Here is a 17,818-nt window from a genome sequence, read left to right on the forward strand (position 1 = left end):
GGATAATACTGCTGTATTAGGAGCCCTGGTGGCGCAGTGGTTAAATGCCTGTACTGCAAAACCACAAGGTTGCGAGTTCAAGACCAGCAAAAGGGCTCAAGCTCGACTCAGGCTTGCATCCTTCCAAGGAGGTCGCTAAAATGAGTACCCAGACTGTTGGGGGTAAATTAGCTTATAGTTGTAAACCGCTTAGACACTGCTTAGGCGGTATGAAGCGGTATATAAATGAAGCTTGTTTGTTTGTTTTGTAGAAATATGTTTTAGTAACCCTTCTTAATATTATGTGAATTACACTAGAGTTGAAAGAACATTTAAATGATTTTCATTGTACCTGTACCCAGGATGTCAAGACTATTCCAAATCTTTTAATAGCTTTACTACACAACCAGTTCCTGTGCCATTTTTTGAAGTCTCTTTGACTGCATGTGTTTGAATTATAGGTGGTCTGGACGTAATCACCGTGAGAAGATTGGGGTCCATGTCCTCTTTGACCAGGTATTAAACATGGAACCTTACTGCTGCAGGGACACTCTCTCCTCTCTTGACAAAGAGACCTTTGTCTATGACCTCTCGGCTGTGGTGATGCATCATGGGAAAGGGTTTGGCTCAGGACATTACACGGCATATTGCTACAACACAGAGGGAGGTGCGTGTGCCTTGTTACAAGGGGAATTTTTAAAATTTATTACATCTTGTAGATCTGCCAAGTTTGTTAGAATGTATGTGTTTCCTGTAATGGTGTATTGATAATAGTACAGGTTGACTCTCCCTTACCTGAAATGCTGAGCTCCAGAAGTGTTTTGGATTTCAAAGTTTTTGGGATTTTTCAATTACATAAAGAGATGTCTTGGAGATGGGACCCAAATCTAAATATGAAATTCATTTATGTTTCATATACACCTTATACACATAGTTAGAAGGTAATTTTATACACAGTAGTTTTAATAATTTTGTGCATGAAACAAAGTTGCTGCATAATGAACCATCAGAAAGCATTGATGCCACTATCTCAGCCACTCTCGTGGTCAATTTTGGTATATTTCAGATTTTATAATTTTGGGTTAGTGAGACTCAACCTGTATATTTGCTAGGAGCATTAAGGATCAGAAATTGCTTTTCCTTCCTTTCCCTTGCTTATAGTGCTTCAGAACTGACTTTTATTGCTTCCTTGTTTTCAATGAGTCAGCCTCTTTTTCTTAAAGTTTTAACACCACATTAAATGAAATTGTTCCATGAACTGATATCCATACTTCTCAAGCTGTAAAACAGTGCTGTTCTGATGAGAAACCAACTGTGAATGGAGACTGTTCCTCATCCACTTCATTATTCAGAACACCTTCTTTCATTTCCTTTTAACGTGTCAAGCAATCTTTTGGTTTCTAAAAGGAGAACTCTGGATCTCAGCTTACCCATTTCATTGAGTTATCCTGAGAGATGTTCAAGAAAAGATAACCCTACTTAAGACTTTCTCCAGCTACCTGAGAATATGCTATTCTCCCTCCTTGGAAGTCTTTAAACAGAGGCTGGATGGCCACCTGTTGGGTATGCTTTGATTGAGAGTTCCTGCATGGCAGGGGTTGGACTGGATGGCCCTTGTGGTCTCTTCCAACTCTACGATTCTATGATTCTAACTCCATATCCTGTCCTAAACCTGGTTTGAAATGGATCCAGATAATCGGTTTCATCCAAGACCACTTGGAGTTGAAGGACAACAGCCCTCTCAATCACTTTGCTTAAAAATGGCAGATGGGACACTGGCCTGTAACTACCCATATCCAGGGGGTCCATAGAAGGCTTTTTCAGAAGCGGCCTAATGACCGCTTTCTTCAGACAAACTGGAACATGGCCTTCCCTAAGGGATGCATTGATGACACATTTAAGAAATGTCATCAAGGCATCTCCCCCCAGACAGACAGCCATGAAGGGCAGGGATCGAGAAGGCATGTTGTCTTCATCACTTTTCCAAGGATCTTGTCCACATCATCAGTACTCACAGATTGAACCGATCCAGTTTAATCTCATTAATGGGAGTTACTGGACACCTCATCAGTCGATTCTGCTATAATACTGGTGTCCAAGTCAGCTCTAATATGAGAGACTTTGGCCCATTACAGACCGCCCCATTGGGGCGGCCTGTAGGCGCACCTTTCCCCGCCAGATCGGGGCCTCAGCGGCCAGAGCGGCAGCCGCTGAGGCCCCGATCCGCCGCTTTTCAGGCTGCGGGGAAGCGGCAAAAGGCCCCTTCCTCGCAGCCTGGAAAGGGGTGTCCTTGGGGCTTCAAGCCCCAAGGACACCCCGTGGCAGCGGGGAGGAGAAAGGGGCCATTTGGCCCCTTTCTCCTTTGGTCCGCTGGGCGCAGCCGTCGGAACGCTGCGCCCAGCGGACCAAACGAGGAAGGAGCTCCAAAATGGAGCTCCTTTCGGGGTCGCGGAAAGGGCGCCCTAGGTGCCCAGCTGTGACCCCAATACGTCACAACTGCGCGTGCCTTGTTTGGAGGTGGTGCAGCCGTGATGTATCGACGGCGGCGGCCATGTGGAACGGCCGCCGCCATTTTGTGCGCACACAACGCGCACTAGGGTTAAGGCGGTGCGGAAGCATCGCCCCGCCTTAACCCTAGTACGCGCTCTGCGCGTACTTTTAAGCCCGTATGTAACGGGCCATTATCTGCAAAGTAGTTGATAACAAGGGCACACTACAAATTCAAGTTTCCTTTGTACTCATAGAAATAACTCTGTGGGTCCCCGCCATCCCATCTTCCTTTTAGAAATGGCACATATCTAGGTTGGTTTTCTGTTTTGTTTTTTATCTGTGGATAAGTTCAGAAAATTATGTTGGCAGATAGCTTCTTTTCATTAATATTCCTTGTCTTCTCTCCTTTTTAGGGTTTTGGGTCCACTGCAATGACTCCAAATTGAATGTATGTAGTGTGGAGGAGGTATGCAAAACCCAGGCCTACATTCTTTTTTATACTCAAAGAACTGTGCAAGGCAAAGCAAGTATCTCAGAAACACAACTTCAAGCTCAGGTGCTGTCCAAACACAGTGATAAAGACAGAAGACTGACGCTCCCATGAGAGGAAGCATTAATATCTCAATCAGCTGGCTCATCTTTTTTAAAAGCCTTTGGAGTTCACTCATCTTGGCAGGAACAAATACTCCTGCAGGAATTATTTGGATCCATTGTCTGGAAAAGTGGGCCTCCTACTATGTGCAACTCTGTTCTATGAGATTGTAGCAGAACATCTATTTTTTTTAAAGACAGATGTATTTGTAAACCCCTTCCTCTTCTAAACAAAACAAAGAGTAACAGCCTCCAGTGTCTAGGATCATTTATCTTCTTTCAAAGAGAAATCTAATGTGGCATGGAAAAGTAGATGCATCCAGACTTCTGTGTATAACCAGGATACAAAGCCATCACATTGACCACAAATATATACATTCCTTCAGAAAAGGAATGAATAGGTACAGTAGAATCTCATTCAGTCTATTTTCTCTTGATATAGTAAACGGTTTTTGCACCACTTGGTGTAAATAGCTCACACTATTATACAGCATCCATCTTTCTAACCCAACATAACTTGGGAAGATGGTGTTGTATTGTGCTAAAAACCTAGTTAAGGTATTTTTCACCAGCAAATGTGGTTCTGGTTTGTTAATTTGTCCTTTTTTGCCCAGATGAACAAAAACTGAAATTACATAGAAAGCTGAAGAATGTGTCTCACACTCCAATTTACTGTGTGTTCAAAAAGAGCAAAAGTGCTTCCCCCCTTTCTACCTTGATATTTTCAGCATCTGCTAATAAGATAAATATTTCAGTTGAACTCACAGTCTCCACTTTCCTATGTAATAATTGCAGACATTGGCGGGTTATAGACCGCCGCTTTGAGGCGGTCTGCCGCCGCTGCCGTTTGCTCCGTAAGGGAGCCGCTGCAGCCAAACCGCACGGCTCCGTTACGGAGCAAAAAAGAAGCTCCAAAATGGAGCTTCTTTAAGCGGCGCCTCTATGACGTTGCGAGGCGCCAGGGGCGGACTCGCGACGTCATAGACGCCGCAACACGTGCAGATGCACAGTGTCCGATATGTAAATATGTCGGCGGCCGTGTGGAACGGCCGTCGCCATATTGTATGTACAGAATACGTACTAGGGTTAGGGGGGTGCGGAAGCACCGCCCCTTCCTAACCCTAGTACGTATTCTGTACGTACTAAATGGCGGTCTGTAACCCGCCATTGTGGGATAGCTGTGACTTTCAAGGCTCTCATTATGTATTGGCTGTCACATGATGATCACTGCCCAGATTTGTATGTGACTATACCCAGTTTCACAATGAATGATTTGGTTTCCTATATCAATGACTCATTTTGTTTTTCATCTGCTGCTATCAAACATATCAACTCTTGCCCTATGTGCATAATAATTTCTTACATGGAAAGAATGTTCAGGGGGTGTACTGGTTATTATTCAGAGAAGGAACAGCTCCTAACAAAATCCTGAAATTTGTGACCATCGTACCAATGAATTATCCCCTTCTTAGTGTTTCAAGGCGGTGGGTTTTCAGAGTCATATTGGAAGGAGATTGTTTCTATCTAAACCTTAGAGGGATTGTAACTATCCTTTTGCCCTTCCCATACCTCCAGTTCACAGAGCTTTAGGAACATAGTTCACACACACATCTGCAGACACCTATATTCAATTTGTATTGATCTGTGCCATCCCTGTCATAAGCCTGGGTCTCGTGTGCATGATCACATCAACAATTTTTTCAATATATCTGTGGTGATCCTAGTTAAAACTGTTGCTGATCTTTTATAATTACAGTGTTGCAGCTTGGCAGAAAGAACAGGTTTGGAAAACATAAGGTTTTGTTGTAATGGAACAACTTGTGCTTTTCAACTAGGAAATATAGGATAAGTATTCCATCTTGTTCATTGAATGAAGGTAAAGCACACAAAATGTACATACTTTTTTGCTGGGTTTGTAACTAGTCTTTGAGGGCAGTACCCTGTAGGGAAATGTTCCTAATTGTTCTTAATAGACCAGCTTAGAAGACGTGGGTTTCGCCTTGACTCAGTTGCTATGGAAGCTGGACTTTAAGAAAGACGACAGATCTAATCTTGTAGTTGTGATGAACAGATAGTGTGCATCTTCCATTGGTTCCTTTGCTAGAGCAAAACACAGGTACTTCAGGAAACACTTTCAAAGATAGCACAATCTTTTTATAAAGATGGTAGCTACCACCTCTGGCAAGAACAGAAGCTGCAACACAATGGGTTCAGTTCACAGTATTCACTGAAAAATGTTATGGAAGGAGTTTCACTGATGTGCTAGAAATCTGCTTTCCTGGCAAACAGGAATAGTTGAGTTTTGAAAGATGGGCAGGGATCTGATGTGTTCAGGGCTTTCAAATGTTTTCCTGTGACTAGTAGCTTATTAAGTGGAGAAAAAGAATTTGCATCTTAGATTATGCCAAACACTGATTTCACTAAACTTTGGTCTGATGTTTAAACGGGTAGGGATTAGCATAGTTCACATGTAGTTTACAAATATTGAGTATACTATATCAACATGCCTGTTGCCTAATATTCCACAAGACTCTCCATGAGAAACATAATTATGAATAAATTCATAGCCCATTGTCTGATAGACATTACAACTAATTGATTCAGTATAACAAGTTGAATCCCTACAAATCACAGTATAGCATTGCAGTTGTTACTATAGTTAAAACAAAATTTTTACCAGTAAAGTTGTCAACTGACTGGAAAGAAAAAAATCCAGCCTTTCATCAACAGCACCTTCATATGCAAAAATCTGCGGCTGAAAGTTTTACAACATGAGATAAGCACCATCAAGCACTGTTGCCTACACACTGAGCTGTTTTTAAAGGAGACAGTACTCTCTTTCCTCTGGGGATTACTTCTGTTGAGGTAACCTCTGTGGAAAGAAGCCTATGAACAGAAGACAGGGCCAATCTACCCCACCATCGCCACCACACACGGTCACTAGTTTCTTTATCTTAAGAAGCTCAAGAAAGATAGTGTTGGGTGTGATTATTTTAAGTTAGTATCTCAGTGCCCGCAATTCTCTTATATATACCCCTACGTATATTTCTTCATCTTCTCCTTTTTTGCTTCTTTACCCCCACTCAAACACTTTAGTTAAGGACTTGCTGCCTCAGCTATCTGGATCCTGCAACTAGGACAAGACAACTAGTTGGTGGGCAGTCAGCCACATGCTCAGCCTGAGGCATGACCACACAGCATGGTAACTAGAACATCTTGGTTACAAATGCTTCCTTGTTCTAGCTACTGTGCTCCTTGGTTGTGTCTGTGCCTGCCTGGGTTCTTGTGCTGTTCTCATGGCAGTTACTGTACATTACCGCAAAAACTATGGGTGTGGGCAGGCACAGAGGACCATGTACTCTATGTAACAAGCACAACTGCAGAGATTCCTTTGAAAAGCTGACATACCTACCATTAGTACTCATCTTTTGACTGAGTGTTGCAGGCTTAGTTGCCACCTGTTTTAGTTGCATAGAAGAGAGTGGTGGGGGGTGGGAGAGGGAAGGTATTTTGGTAGCCATGAATGCTTCACATTGCCCAAGCAGATTTAGAGAATAGTAGCCTCTTGTGGGAATACTGGGAGTGCCATGAATGTGGAAAAATGTGCAATTAAGTTATCTCAATAGGGAAAGAAGGAACTGTCCTTTGAACTGAGCTTGCTGTTTCCAACACTGTGAGGTTTCTATAAAGATTAGCTTTTATTTGGAAGCGATAGCGTATAGCATTTTTTATGCTGTTTCTTTTATATCTGCCTACTGCAAGCAGTGCTCTTGCTATGCTGTGTACACTGTTTTAAAGTGTCCTGGTTGGCAGAAAAATTAGTAATAATTGATGTTTCTTGACAGTTCCATATCTTCCCATTATAATGGAAGCCTATCAGAGTAACAGATCAGATAACATGTCTTCCCAAACTAATTTTCCTAGCTACATCCCACTCCTTTTTTTGCATGTGTGTTCAAGGAAGGCCGACATGGCAGTCCAGATCCTGAAACCATTACTGAGCAATGTATCACTTCACACAAGAGCCCACACATACTTGCATAACTAAAAGCACATCCACACCTTTTGATCTATGGAGGTTTTCTTTAAGATTTCTTTAAGATTTCACCATCCTAAATATGTTGATTAGAAAGCAAGCCCACCTAATTGGTGTGACATTGCTGAGTAAACATGTCTGGGATCAGGATGGAAAAAATGTACAAACAGGAATACGTTGATTGTATTTAAAAACTGAAAAAAATTGAGTTAAGCAGAACAAAAGTCTATGTCTGTAACTAAAACCAGACATGAATAATAAAGCTGGATGGAGTAATTTAGTATACAGTTGGTCCTCTGTACCTACGGGATGGCAAGCCCACATTGTCACCATTGGCAGTATATGCACATGGCCACCATTAGTGACAGCCCCCCATTGTCCCATAGAGGCACATGCAAATGTCCATGCCACCATTAAGACCCATTGTCCCTAACACTGTCACACCACCACTGGGGACAACGGGGGCTGTCCCTAATGGCAGCACAGCCATGTGCATGCACTGCCATCGAAGTTCCGTTGTTCGTAACGGTGATGCAGCTGCATGCATGTACTGCCATTGGGGACAACGGAACTTGAGCATCCGCAGATTTTAGTATCTGCGGGGGGGGGGGGGGGCAGAACAGTTCACCTATGGGTACTGAGGGCCAAATGCATAAAATCTTTGAAAGGAAATCTTTAGTGAAGTAGCTCACACTTATTAACTTGATGTACTATATCACGTATATCAAGTTCTCAAAAGTTTGTAGAACAAGCAGCCGCTGATGAAACCTACACAGCACTTACTTTTACCAGTCAATGCTCTTTATCAGGCTTTGGAGCACTTTCAGTGTATCCATTCCTCTTTGTTGAGGACAGAACTGCATGTTGTCCTTGGTAAAAATGGTGTCACCTAGTTAAACTGTCATTTTTCCTTTAAATTTAGACATATGTGCACGTTGTGACATTGTCAAATTGTGAGTTTCCTTGTTCCAAGCCATAGCAAAAGACATCTGCTATCATGAGATATGACTTAATGAGAGAAGAAAGCTATGAGCTTGCAATTTATAGCAACATTCCTATGCTGACTGTAACAAACAGTTCCACCATGACTTTTAGACCTCCTACTTTTTAAAAACAGACATTCTCAGAACTATAATTTGTTGGTCAGAACAAAGACACAGGTAGAATGATACCCTATCTGTACTTACAAGCACAATGTCTTAAGTATAGAATTGTAACTAGCACTCAGTGTTTAAATTTGTGAGTAAAAGACAAATATAAAATCCCTTCCATTTCAAAGGCCTCTTGAAGGCATTGGGAAAATATTACTAACTTTACCAATCAAGCATATGAAATTGGATTGCCCCAGCAGGCAACCTTCTATCATACTGCAAAGTTGAACTGTGCAGATGCACTCTTTTGTTACTTTTGAACTATAAATGTTTTCATTCACTTCAGGGAAAGCATAACACATTTACAAATTAAAATGTATTTAAAAATTGGTGTTAAATGTGTCCTATGGACTCAAAAGGAGACTTTTATGTATAAAAAAGTTCTCTGTGATGTAGAGAAGACCTGTTTCTGATTGTAAAGTTGGTTTGTGTGCCATGTATGTCTGGTGAGAGAAAATGAGTGAGTGCTGAAAGTCAGTTAATTGTCCTGAACACAAATTGCAACAATGTTCCAACAGTATTGCTGACAAAAATAATTTTTATGAATGGGATGTAGATTGGGGGCGGGATTAGTTTTACATACTGATAAAGCTTTGTGAGCAGTTTTTTTAAAGATAAAAAATTGGTGCCTTGTATCTAATTACATTTTGCATGGGACACATGTTTTTTTTAAGTTCTACCCACTCTCAAATCTGTGTCTTTAGTAGCATTGCTTTTTTAAAAAACATTTCATATCTGTATGTGAATGGGGAAAAAAGTTCCTACCAGCAAATTGATGTATTTTACTGTGTATGTCTAAAGACTGTATTTCTAATAATGGAAATAATTTGCTTAAAGTTAGATCATAATTTTGGGTTTTGTATTAAATCTTTGTCAGTAAAACAAAGTAATTTTTTTCAAATTAGAATTTTTCTTCTTTAAGCAAGTACTTTTAACTATACTGTGGAAAGTAAGAATGCCTAGATAAACCTATTGATAAAGCAGTCTGGAATAGGTTCTTCACTCTTATGCATCAGGACTGAATATTTTAGATCCCCAGAGTCAGGTTTTGTTCCAGACTACATACAGAATTAAACCTGTATTTCTAATTCAGCAGAAGTCACCTGAACAATTTTTTTAAATCCTTAAAGTTCATACTAGCAACATACAGGTTATCTGTGTTTTCAATAAAAATAGCCAGATCAGATTTAATGGGGTTTTTTGTCCCAGACAGTGTAATAACATGGAACAAAAAACACTTCTCTATGGCTTTTTTTTGGAGAACCATGATACAATGAATCAAGAAATGAGGTGCTCTGGTTGTCAGCAGGTTGGCCCCATTCAAGACAATACTAGAATTCTCACTGGACTCAGGAAATTCAAGGAATATACCTTATTTCCTAATATTGATCCTAACCTACAATACATTGGAATTTTGATTGGAGTCAGAAAACATCTCACAACTCACTCAGTGGAAGCTTTTTAAAAAAACAACACATGAATTTGGTTATATTACCGACTGGAATCTAGCAAAGTGTACTGCTTCCTGTTATTTCCAGTTATGAGGAAAATTATTCAATCTTGACTTGAAGCAGGTTCAGTATTGTGGCACTGTATATGCATGGTACATGGTAGCTGTTTGAAGCTAAGTATTTGTATACAAAGGTGATTAAGAGAATCCAACATCTACTGAATTCTGCTTCATGATACCAGATTTATATTCTACATTCTAATAACTAGAGCTGTCCTCTATCTTTAAACTTAGTAGCTCAAATAGAATGAAACATGGTCACTATTAAATTGTTTCAGTATGCATGCATGCAGTCTGCATAGGCTGAAGAGTGACTGTTTAGAGCAGAATGCACTGTAACTGTGCAACAAAATTCTGTGCAGAGTATGGGTTCCACAGTATTTTCCCAATTCAATTTAGCTGAGAGCCTGGGAAAACGAAATGCTAAACATACTACTAAGGTATACAGCAGAGTACTGCAGTGTATATTGTAAAACTGAGTAGCAAGGGAGAAAAGCCAACTTTTTTTCCAAAAAATTTTATCAGTTGAAGCACTGCAGATCACACCAGGTTTTCCAACGTACAAAACTGGGATGGGTCACTCCTCAATTCATCCCCCAGTTCTATTTCTCCACTGTCTACGAGTGGATGTCCTCATTTCTCTAGCCAGGTTCAATAAACCTTTGCTGCTCTATAATTTTCATTACTAGAGTTGCAGCCTAGTGATGCTGAATCAAGTATCAACACAACTTAAAGTGAATGAGAACATGGCTTTTTAACATCCAGGTTTTGTTAGTTGTTCCACATTGAAAACAGGAGCTATTCTGGGATTTAGGAAATCCACATGCCAAACTTTTGTAAAAAGGTTTTGTGATGTCATTTAAAAAATCTTATCGCTAGGGATGAACTCTTAATCCCCCCCCCCCCCTTAATGGTCAATTATTCCAATACATTTTAAAACTGCTACCACTTCCGTTTGCTTGCATCACATTTATGAATGCTATTTTATTTATTTTTTTTGTAGAAAGATTAAGGTAAATCTACCTACAATTATACTTGTTATTTCTTGTGTCGTGTCAATTACTTAAATTGACTCCTTCCATTCACAATGGGTACTGCTTCTGCTGCAAGAGTGGCATGCAGGATGATAGTTAGTGATGGCAGACAGACCTATAAATAATCAGCATTTTAGAATTGCAGCAAACTCTTCTACAACATAATCTGGATTTAATGCTTACCAAGATCTCTAGTATATTCTAATAGGAAGCTGTGAGCTGTCATAGTTATGAAAAACAATGTTGTGCTCTAGCTGCAAAATTTTAGTTCTTTGCGTCCTTTCTTGAATTCTGCAAACAGTATGCCTACAGACAAAGGTCCAAACACACTGCAGAAATAATCCACTTTGAGATCACTTTAACTGCCCTGGCTCAATGCTAGGGAATTCTGGGAACTCTAGTTTTGTGAGACATTTAGCCTTCTCTATTAGAGAGCTCTGGTGCCACAATAAATTACAATTCCCAGGATTCCCCAGCACTGAGCTAGGGCAGTTAAAGCGGTCTCAAGCTGGCTTATTTCTGCAGTATGTTTTGGACCAAAATTCTGTTTCACCCTTACTGGCAGCTGAAGTCTTAGTTACATCTTATTTCCCCTTCAGATTCAGCTACCTGTCATCCCCTTATGGGAAGAAGAGATGGCTCTGGTGAAGAATTATCTTTCCATTATCAATGGGAATTTTAAATGAGACATTGTAGTAGTAATGGTGTCCTAAACAGGCACAACACCTTGGTCCTTAGTTTGTTAAAATTGTGCTTCATTAGCAAGTGGTTTCCTATTAACTTCAACTGCACTAGAGAACAGTCCAGGACACCAACATGCTATGCAACACCAAACAGTTTCTTTTCCGCATACAATATAAAAATCACAATTCACCACACAACCATTGTGCTGGGTGAGAACTGTCCATAGTTAAGGCTCACCTAGGCCTTCTAAAATGTAATTTCCCTTTGAATAGTTAACATGTCCTACTTAAAGGACTGAGGCTTGTTACTACTTTTAAGTGTGAATTATGAATCATGTTTTTATGATTTTTGTAAATCTACTCTTTTTACCTTGTTTTTGTAAGCTGAAATTTCCTATTAAAAAGAAAAAACGTTGAATGCACTGAATGTCTTTTTATTTTGCAATTCACTTCAGAAGCTATTAAACACTTCATACAGAAACCAATTTCATCTACAAAAGAATTTTCTCTTACATTTTGAATAACTGTCTATGGCAAAAAAGTAGAGCTTCAGGAAGTACACTTTCACTTGGACTCGAAACGATTTGCTCCCAAACCAGTGAAATGAACATAATGAAAATGTACTGGTAAAACATTGCCTCGGTGTTGTTGTTAATCCTTCATATTCTAGATCTCCTGATGCCTCTAATACTTGGAATAGAAGCCACTTGGAAGGTAACATCTGTACATAATGCAGTGATCAATTGCAACTCATTTGTCATGCAGCAAGAAGATGTTCTGGCTTCAGATGCTTCTACATCAATGACATCTGTAATCAAATATAATAAAGGTTAGGATCAATTCCTATTTTAAAACTTCTAGTGCATGGTAACACAGATGGGCATAAAAAATATTCATAAACACAAAATCTCATGTTTGATGTATTTTCCTTGACAGACATACACACCACACCAGCATGTCTGTCTCAGGCTTGATGAAATAATAGTATTTCGATAGGTCGGCCTAAAGTGTAATGAACTTTCAGAACAGCCTAATAACTGCCAGTCTTATAGGTTTTTGTGGATTTTTCAGGCTATGTGGCCATGTTCTAGAAGAGTTTCTTCCTGACGTTTTGCCAGCATCTGTGGCTGGCATCTTGAGAGCCTGCCAGTCTACACTCACAATCTGCACAGATGGCGTCACAAGTCTAATTATGCTTTACTGCAGGACGGGTAGCCACATTAGCACCCCAGGGGACATGGAAGCATTCTCGCCATGATTGGGGGTCTTCTCGAGCCTCTGGAAGGCATTTTTGAGACAAAAAAATAAATTGTTTTGACCAGGGTGTGTGGGGGCAAGGGACCTCCAAGCATGGTGGAAATGCCAGTCACACCTTCTAGCAGTCATTTTGGACCATAAGTTAATTTGGGGGAAAGACTGACCACCAAAAGTCACACAGGAACCACACTTTCCCCACTCTTTCTTTAGTTTTAGTTCTCCACAGATCATGGCCTTGGGGATAATTTTTCCATCTCTAGCTTATTTTCAAGCAAGCTGCATAAATGGCACCTGCTAAATCCAGTGTTAATTCTACTCAACTTCATTTAGGGTCTTGCTAATCAAGCTAACGTCTTGTCTCAGATCCTAAAAATTCAGAATGCAGAGGTGATACTTTTTCCCAAAAAGAGCTTTCTGTTCGGTGAAAAGAAAACTACCAAAGGCTGTGTCCAAGGATTTTTTTTAAAAAAGCACTCCTTTACAGAACAAGCATATTTATTCAAGTTTTCAGTTAACTATTAATCTGATTGAGAATAGACAAATTTAGAAGATATATATATGTATGCTCTTTCCCCCTCAGTCTTGGCTACTTACCAGCTATGCAACAGGTTGTGGTGCCATCAAATCAATATCTGTTAAATTTCTGGCTACCCAAACTCCTACTGCAAAGAGACCCAGATTAACAATGAGGTTCCTGAAATAAATACAAAATAGTTCAATTATTATGGCTCATATTGCTGGTTACACATAATCCCACTGAAGATTTCCTGTCTGGTTCCAGGTTGAAATGCTAGAGTGTTGTAGGGGCTCTTGGAAACTCCGCTAAGGGACCCTATGTTGAACGTGGCACTAGCTGAAACAGCTTCCCTGGCACAGGAAGCTCAGAAGATCATCCCAAAGGTCTGGTACCTGTTCCTAGCAATGAAGACAACACTAATCCTTGTCATTTGGCCATGGCTAGAACAAAGGAGACCGGGAAGTAACATCTCACCTCACTGCATTGTAGCCACTGAAAGAGTTTTGAACACAGCATACTCAACTTTCTACTTTTAAATAAAGGCATCCACTTTGTGATTTATCAAAGAATTTGCCAGTGAGTGGAATTAAACAACTTCCAACACCAGAATCACTATCTGTGGAACTGTGAGTAAAACAGAATCATGGAATCATAAAATCAAAGAATCATTTATCAGCTAAAGTTATGTGGAATAAAACACTTTCCGACTTGAGTTTAAAACACACTTTTAAAAAAATATTAGTTAACAATGAATTAGAAAGTACTGAGAAGGAATTAAACTGCAAAGATTTAAAGGCTAGGGAAGTACATTATTTAATCAAATATCAAATAAATATTGATGGAAACGTTGATGTCTGACAATTTTTAGAGTTCGCTTTTATTAGCGTAGTAATCTAAACATCACCACTACATCAAAGAGAAGGAAATTAAAGGAAGAGGTTTGTTTCCAATTGAAGAGTATAATGCCTAGAAGGCACCATGGAGGGCTGAAGGAATCAGGGGCATCTAGTGGTCAGAGTGGAAATTGCACAGGAAAAAATTGTGTTTTAAATTTGACAGCTGTCAAAATGTTTCTGCAGCTGAGAAAAGATGGGATCTTGTGCCAGATCCAAAACAGGGCAATCTACATATGCTCAAGGGCCAAGAAGAGCATCTGTTAATCAACCAAATTAAATAAATGAACAAATCAACAAATTTGAAAAGAAATATGTCAGTTAGCTGGCCCAGAAGACTGTGGAATGAAGAAAACAGTTTAAGAAGGGTCTGAAGGAAGAACTAAAGGTAACTTTAAAGGTGTAATTAAAAAAATAACATTTAAGATTTTTACTGAAATGCAACATATTAACACAAAACTGACATCTTTGGAAGAAAAATACATTAAGCTGGAAGAAATCAATGAAATGATGACTACTAACAGAGAGAGGGAGAGATCTGGATGCATTGTCTCTTTTGGAGCTTAAAGACAAAGAGAAAGCTTTGAGATTTGGAGGGACTGGAGAACAACAGAATGAAAATACCTATGACAGAGTAGTCAATGCCCTGGCTGAGAATGGGAAGGAGATACAATCTACAGAATAGGCTCTTGGGTGTCAAGACAAAGGAAGCTGAAGGAGGAGATACAAGAGACTGATATGAACAAGATGTAGATAGACAGCAACAACAATAGCACTTACATTTCTATACCACTTTACAGTGCTAAGCACTCTACAATGTGTTATCCAAATAGATGGGAAACCCATACATGGTTTTAAAGGCAGATCAGCCAGAATTCTGAGTAAGAGGAAAGATTAGTTTCTTAAGCTATTCAGGGATAGATGTGTTGGCCACAATAACAACCAACTTCCACAAAACAGTGATACCTTTCTTGGGCCAACCAAAATGCACAAAATACCCGTTGCAAACATCTTCAGAAGGCAAAGGTGTTAAAAATAACACAGAAGAAAGTAATATTTAAAAATATGACAATGTTAGTCACAAGCCTGCATTTTGTCAAGATGTTGTTGTTGTCTTGTTCTTAGTAGACCTGGTGTGGAGGGCTATCTCTGTAGGCAGGGCCCTCCTCCTTCGGGCCATGGGTAACATTTTTACAAGAAAATAAAGCAAATACAACGGTTGTCTTTATCAAGTTCGCCTTCTTACTTCCCAGTTAATGTTACCAGAAGATTTTGAAATTCATGACATGCATGATTGGCACTCAGGAAGTTTAACAAGTTCACGTTCTACTGAAATATCAAATAAAAGTACTGATTTCAGTTATCTTAAGGTATGTGCTTCTCTGCAAAATTAATATTGTCCACTTTCATAAATCACAGGATGCACACATTCCTGTCTTCATGATGAGCTAGCTCCCCAAAATACAGGAGGAGGGGGGTAGTCTATGATATAAAAAAGGTTCAATCTATAATATAAAAAGGTTTTCCAGCCATCAAAGCAAGGACCTCCCTTACATTAAGGGACACCTGCCAGTCCGATACAGGGCAAAATTTCTAGCCCTCCAATAAAGGGCATCCCTTGTAACAAGGGACAAGCTTTCTGGCCCTCCAATAAAGGGCACCCTGTATAATGAAGGATATGGGCCAGGCTTTCTTTATGTGTTAACTGCCCTTGACTCATGGCAACCCTGCGGATGAGACATCTCCAAGGCCACCCTATCTATCCTTCACTGCTCTGCTTGGGTCTTGCAGATTCAGGCCTATGACCTCCTGACTGACTAACCATCTGGCCTGTGGTCTTCCTTCCTTTCTACTGCCCTCCATCTTTCCAACCATTGATGCCTTTCAAGTGGGCCATGCCTTCTCATGAAGTGGCTGAAGCACGACAGCCTTAATTGTATAATCTTTGCTTCCAGGGAAGATTCAAGTTGGATCTAGTCAAAGTCCCATCTGTCTTTTTGGCTGTCCCTGGGATCCTCAGCACTCTTCTAGTTTCCCATCCTTCCAGTCCAGGGCATCCCTTGTAGTAAGGGACAGCCTTTCTGGCCCTGAATAAAGGGCACCTCTCGTAATCAGGGAGACTGCCAGTCCCATTCCTGCTCCCTGGCATCCCTTGCAATGATGGGGCCCTGGGCAGCCAGTTGTCCTCCTTTTCAAGGACAGGTCTGCCGTTTTAGCCTTCTGTTGAGAAGGGATTACAAAATGTTCTCCATTTTGAGCATGAATTTATATTTATACTGAGTGTTTTCGAGCCTTTCTTTGGCCACGTCCTCCATTTTTCTTTGCTGTCCTCCATTTGGGGGTGCCTCATCCTCCTTTGAGTTGAGGCCATCTGGTCACCCTGCCTTTGGGGGCTCCCACAAAGATGGAAGGAAGGGGGGAAGCCATGGGTTGCCAGTGATCCTCCGCCTCTTCGCCCTTGTCCTCCTTTCCCCATGACAGAACCAGGACCCCAGAGGCGAAACCACTGGGCAGATGGGAAGGCCGGGAGGGGGCCTTGGCCTGGACTGAAGAGAAAAGGAGGCCATGGCAGGGTGAACAGAGGTCCTCCTCACTGCTAGGAGGACAAGGCACCGCAAATTGGAGGACCTTCCAGAACAATGGAGGACTTGATCAAAGAATAGCTAAGACACTCGGTGTAAATATCAATTCATGCTTCTGAGCCCTGCTCCAAAGGGAGGACCTTTTGCAATTCCTCCTGGACAAAAGGCTGGAGATGGAGGACATGTCCTGGAAAAGGAGGACCTCTGGTCACCTTAAGCAAAAGACCCTCGGGATAAATGTAAATTCATGCTTCTTAGTTCTTCTCCAAACGGAGGGCATTTTGACATTCCTCCCGGACAGAAGGCAGAGATGGAGGACATGTCCTGAGCTTACAAAATAACACACTCGTCTAAGATAAAGGCAGGCCTTTGGGGATGCCTCCCGGGCAGAAGGCAGAGGAGGAGGAGGCGCTGGTTCCCCTTGAGCTCAAAGGCCGCTCCTACGAAGAAGGCCCATCCTTGCTCTGTCCTGAGCCCTGCTCACCGGCGGAAGTCGTTGCGGTCGGTGGCGAAGCGGTAGGCCCCTCGGACCCAGCTCCGGAGCCCCTCCGGGGAGACCGCGCTCGAGCCCCCGCCGCTGCTGCCTCCCGGCGCCATGGCTGCCTCGGAAGAAGGAGGAGAAGAGGCACGCTACGCCTCACACCGGAAGCCGCCACGAGAGCGGCGCCGGAAATAGTCGCCACTTCCGGTGCCAGGCATTCTGCGTCACTGTCCAATAAACTACGTCACTAGATTCCTGTGGAGGAGGAGGAGGAAGGGGGAAATAGGCCCCTATGGAATAGTCTGCCCCCTCAGATGCATTTGGATATAGACCTTGTTCCACCACCTTTGAGACTGAAAGAAAGAAAGAAAGAAAGAAAGAAAGAAAGAAAGAAAGAAGTTGGCAGCATGAGCTTCCCTAGACTTCAGTCCACTTCCTCAGATGCATTTAGTGGAGTGGAAACCAGGGACAGATAGATACACACACACACACCCCTCAAGCTCAAACTCCTTTGTGTGTAGAAATGAAGTGGCAAGACCATTTCAGCTTTGGAAAATGAAACTGACATTTCTGTGAAGATGCCATCCGCAGATGCTGGCGAAACGTCAGAAACA

The 17,818-nt window shown here is 41.3% G+C and overlaps 2 protein-coding genes across 6 annotated transcripts in view; one reads left to right on the forward strand and one right to left on the reverse strand.

Annotated features, from left to right (window-relative positions):
- The window catches only part of USP49 (ubiquitin specific peptidase 49), a 62,560-nt gene extending 50,705 nt beyond the window's left edge, over window positions 1–11,855 (forward strand). For 2 of the 5 annotated variants that reach the window (XR_016280433.1, XR_016280432.1), the window contains exons 6-8: window positions 441–646; window positions 2,883–3,461; window positions 4,817–9,007. Coding sequence is in view for 2 of the 5 variants with exons in the window: in XM_089514630.1 (XP_089370756.1) it covers window positions 441–646; window positions 2,883–3,073 (397 nt within the window). In the remaining 3 variants the exon portion in view is untranslated. Of the gene's footprint in view, window positions 1–440; window positions 647–2,882; window positions 3,999–4,816; window positions 9,008–11,390 lie in introns of those variants that run through there. The other 3 variants (XR_016280431.1, XM_089514631.1, XM_089514630.1) reach the window with 3 other exon arrangements.
- Window positions 11,856–11,892: 37 nt separating this feature from the next.
- On the reverse strand, window positions 11,893–17,378 carry TOMM6 (translocase of outer mitochondrial membrane 6). The gene is made up of 3 exons (XM_089514632.1): window positions 17,208–17,378; window positions 13,326–13,425; window positions 11,893–12,282 (listed from the first exon to the last, which is right to left on the reverse strand). The coding sequence occupies exons 1-2, from the start codon at window positions 17,318–17,320 to the stop codon at window positions 13,329–13,331; spliced, it is 210 nt and encodes a 69-aa protein (XP_089370758.1). The 5' UTR covers window positions 17,321–17,378; the 3' UTR covers window positions 11,893–12,282; window positions 13,326–13,328.
- Window positions 17,379–17,818: the final 440 nt, after the last annotated feature.

The sequence above is a fragment of the Sceloporus occidentalis genome, unplaced genomic scaffold (genome assembly GCF_023333645.1).
Source record: "Sceloporus occidentalis isolate IW3139 unplaced genomic scaffold, rSceOcc1.0.p SCAF_3, whole genome shotgun sequence".
NCBI lineage: Eukaryota > Metazoa > Chordata > Lepidosauria > Squamata > Phrynosomatidae > Sceloporus > Sceloporus occidentalis.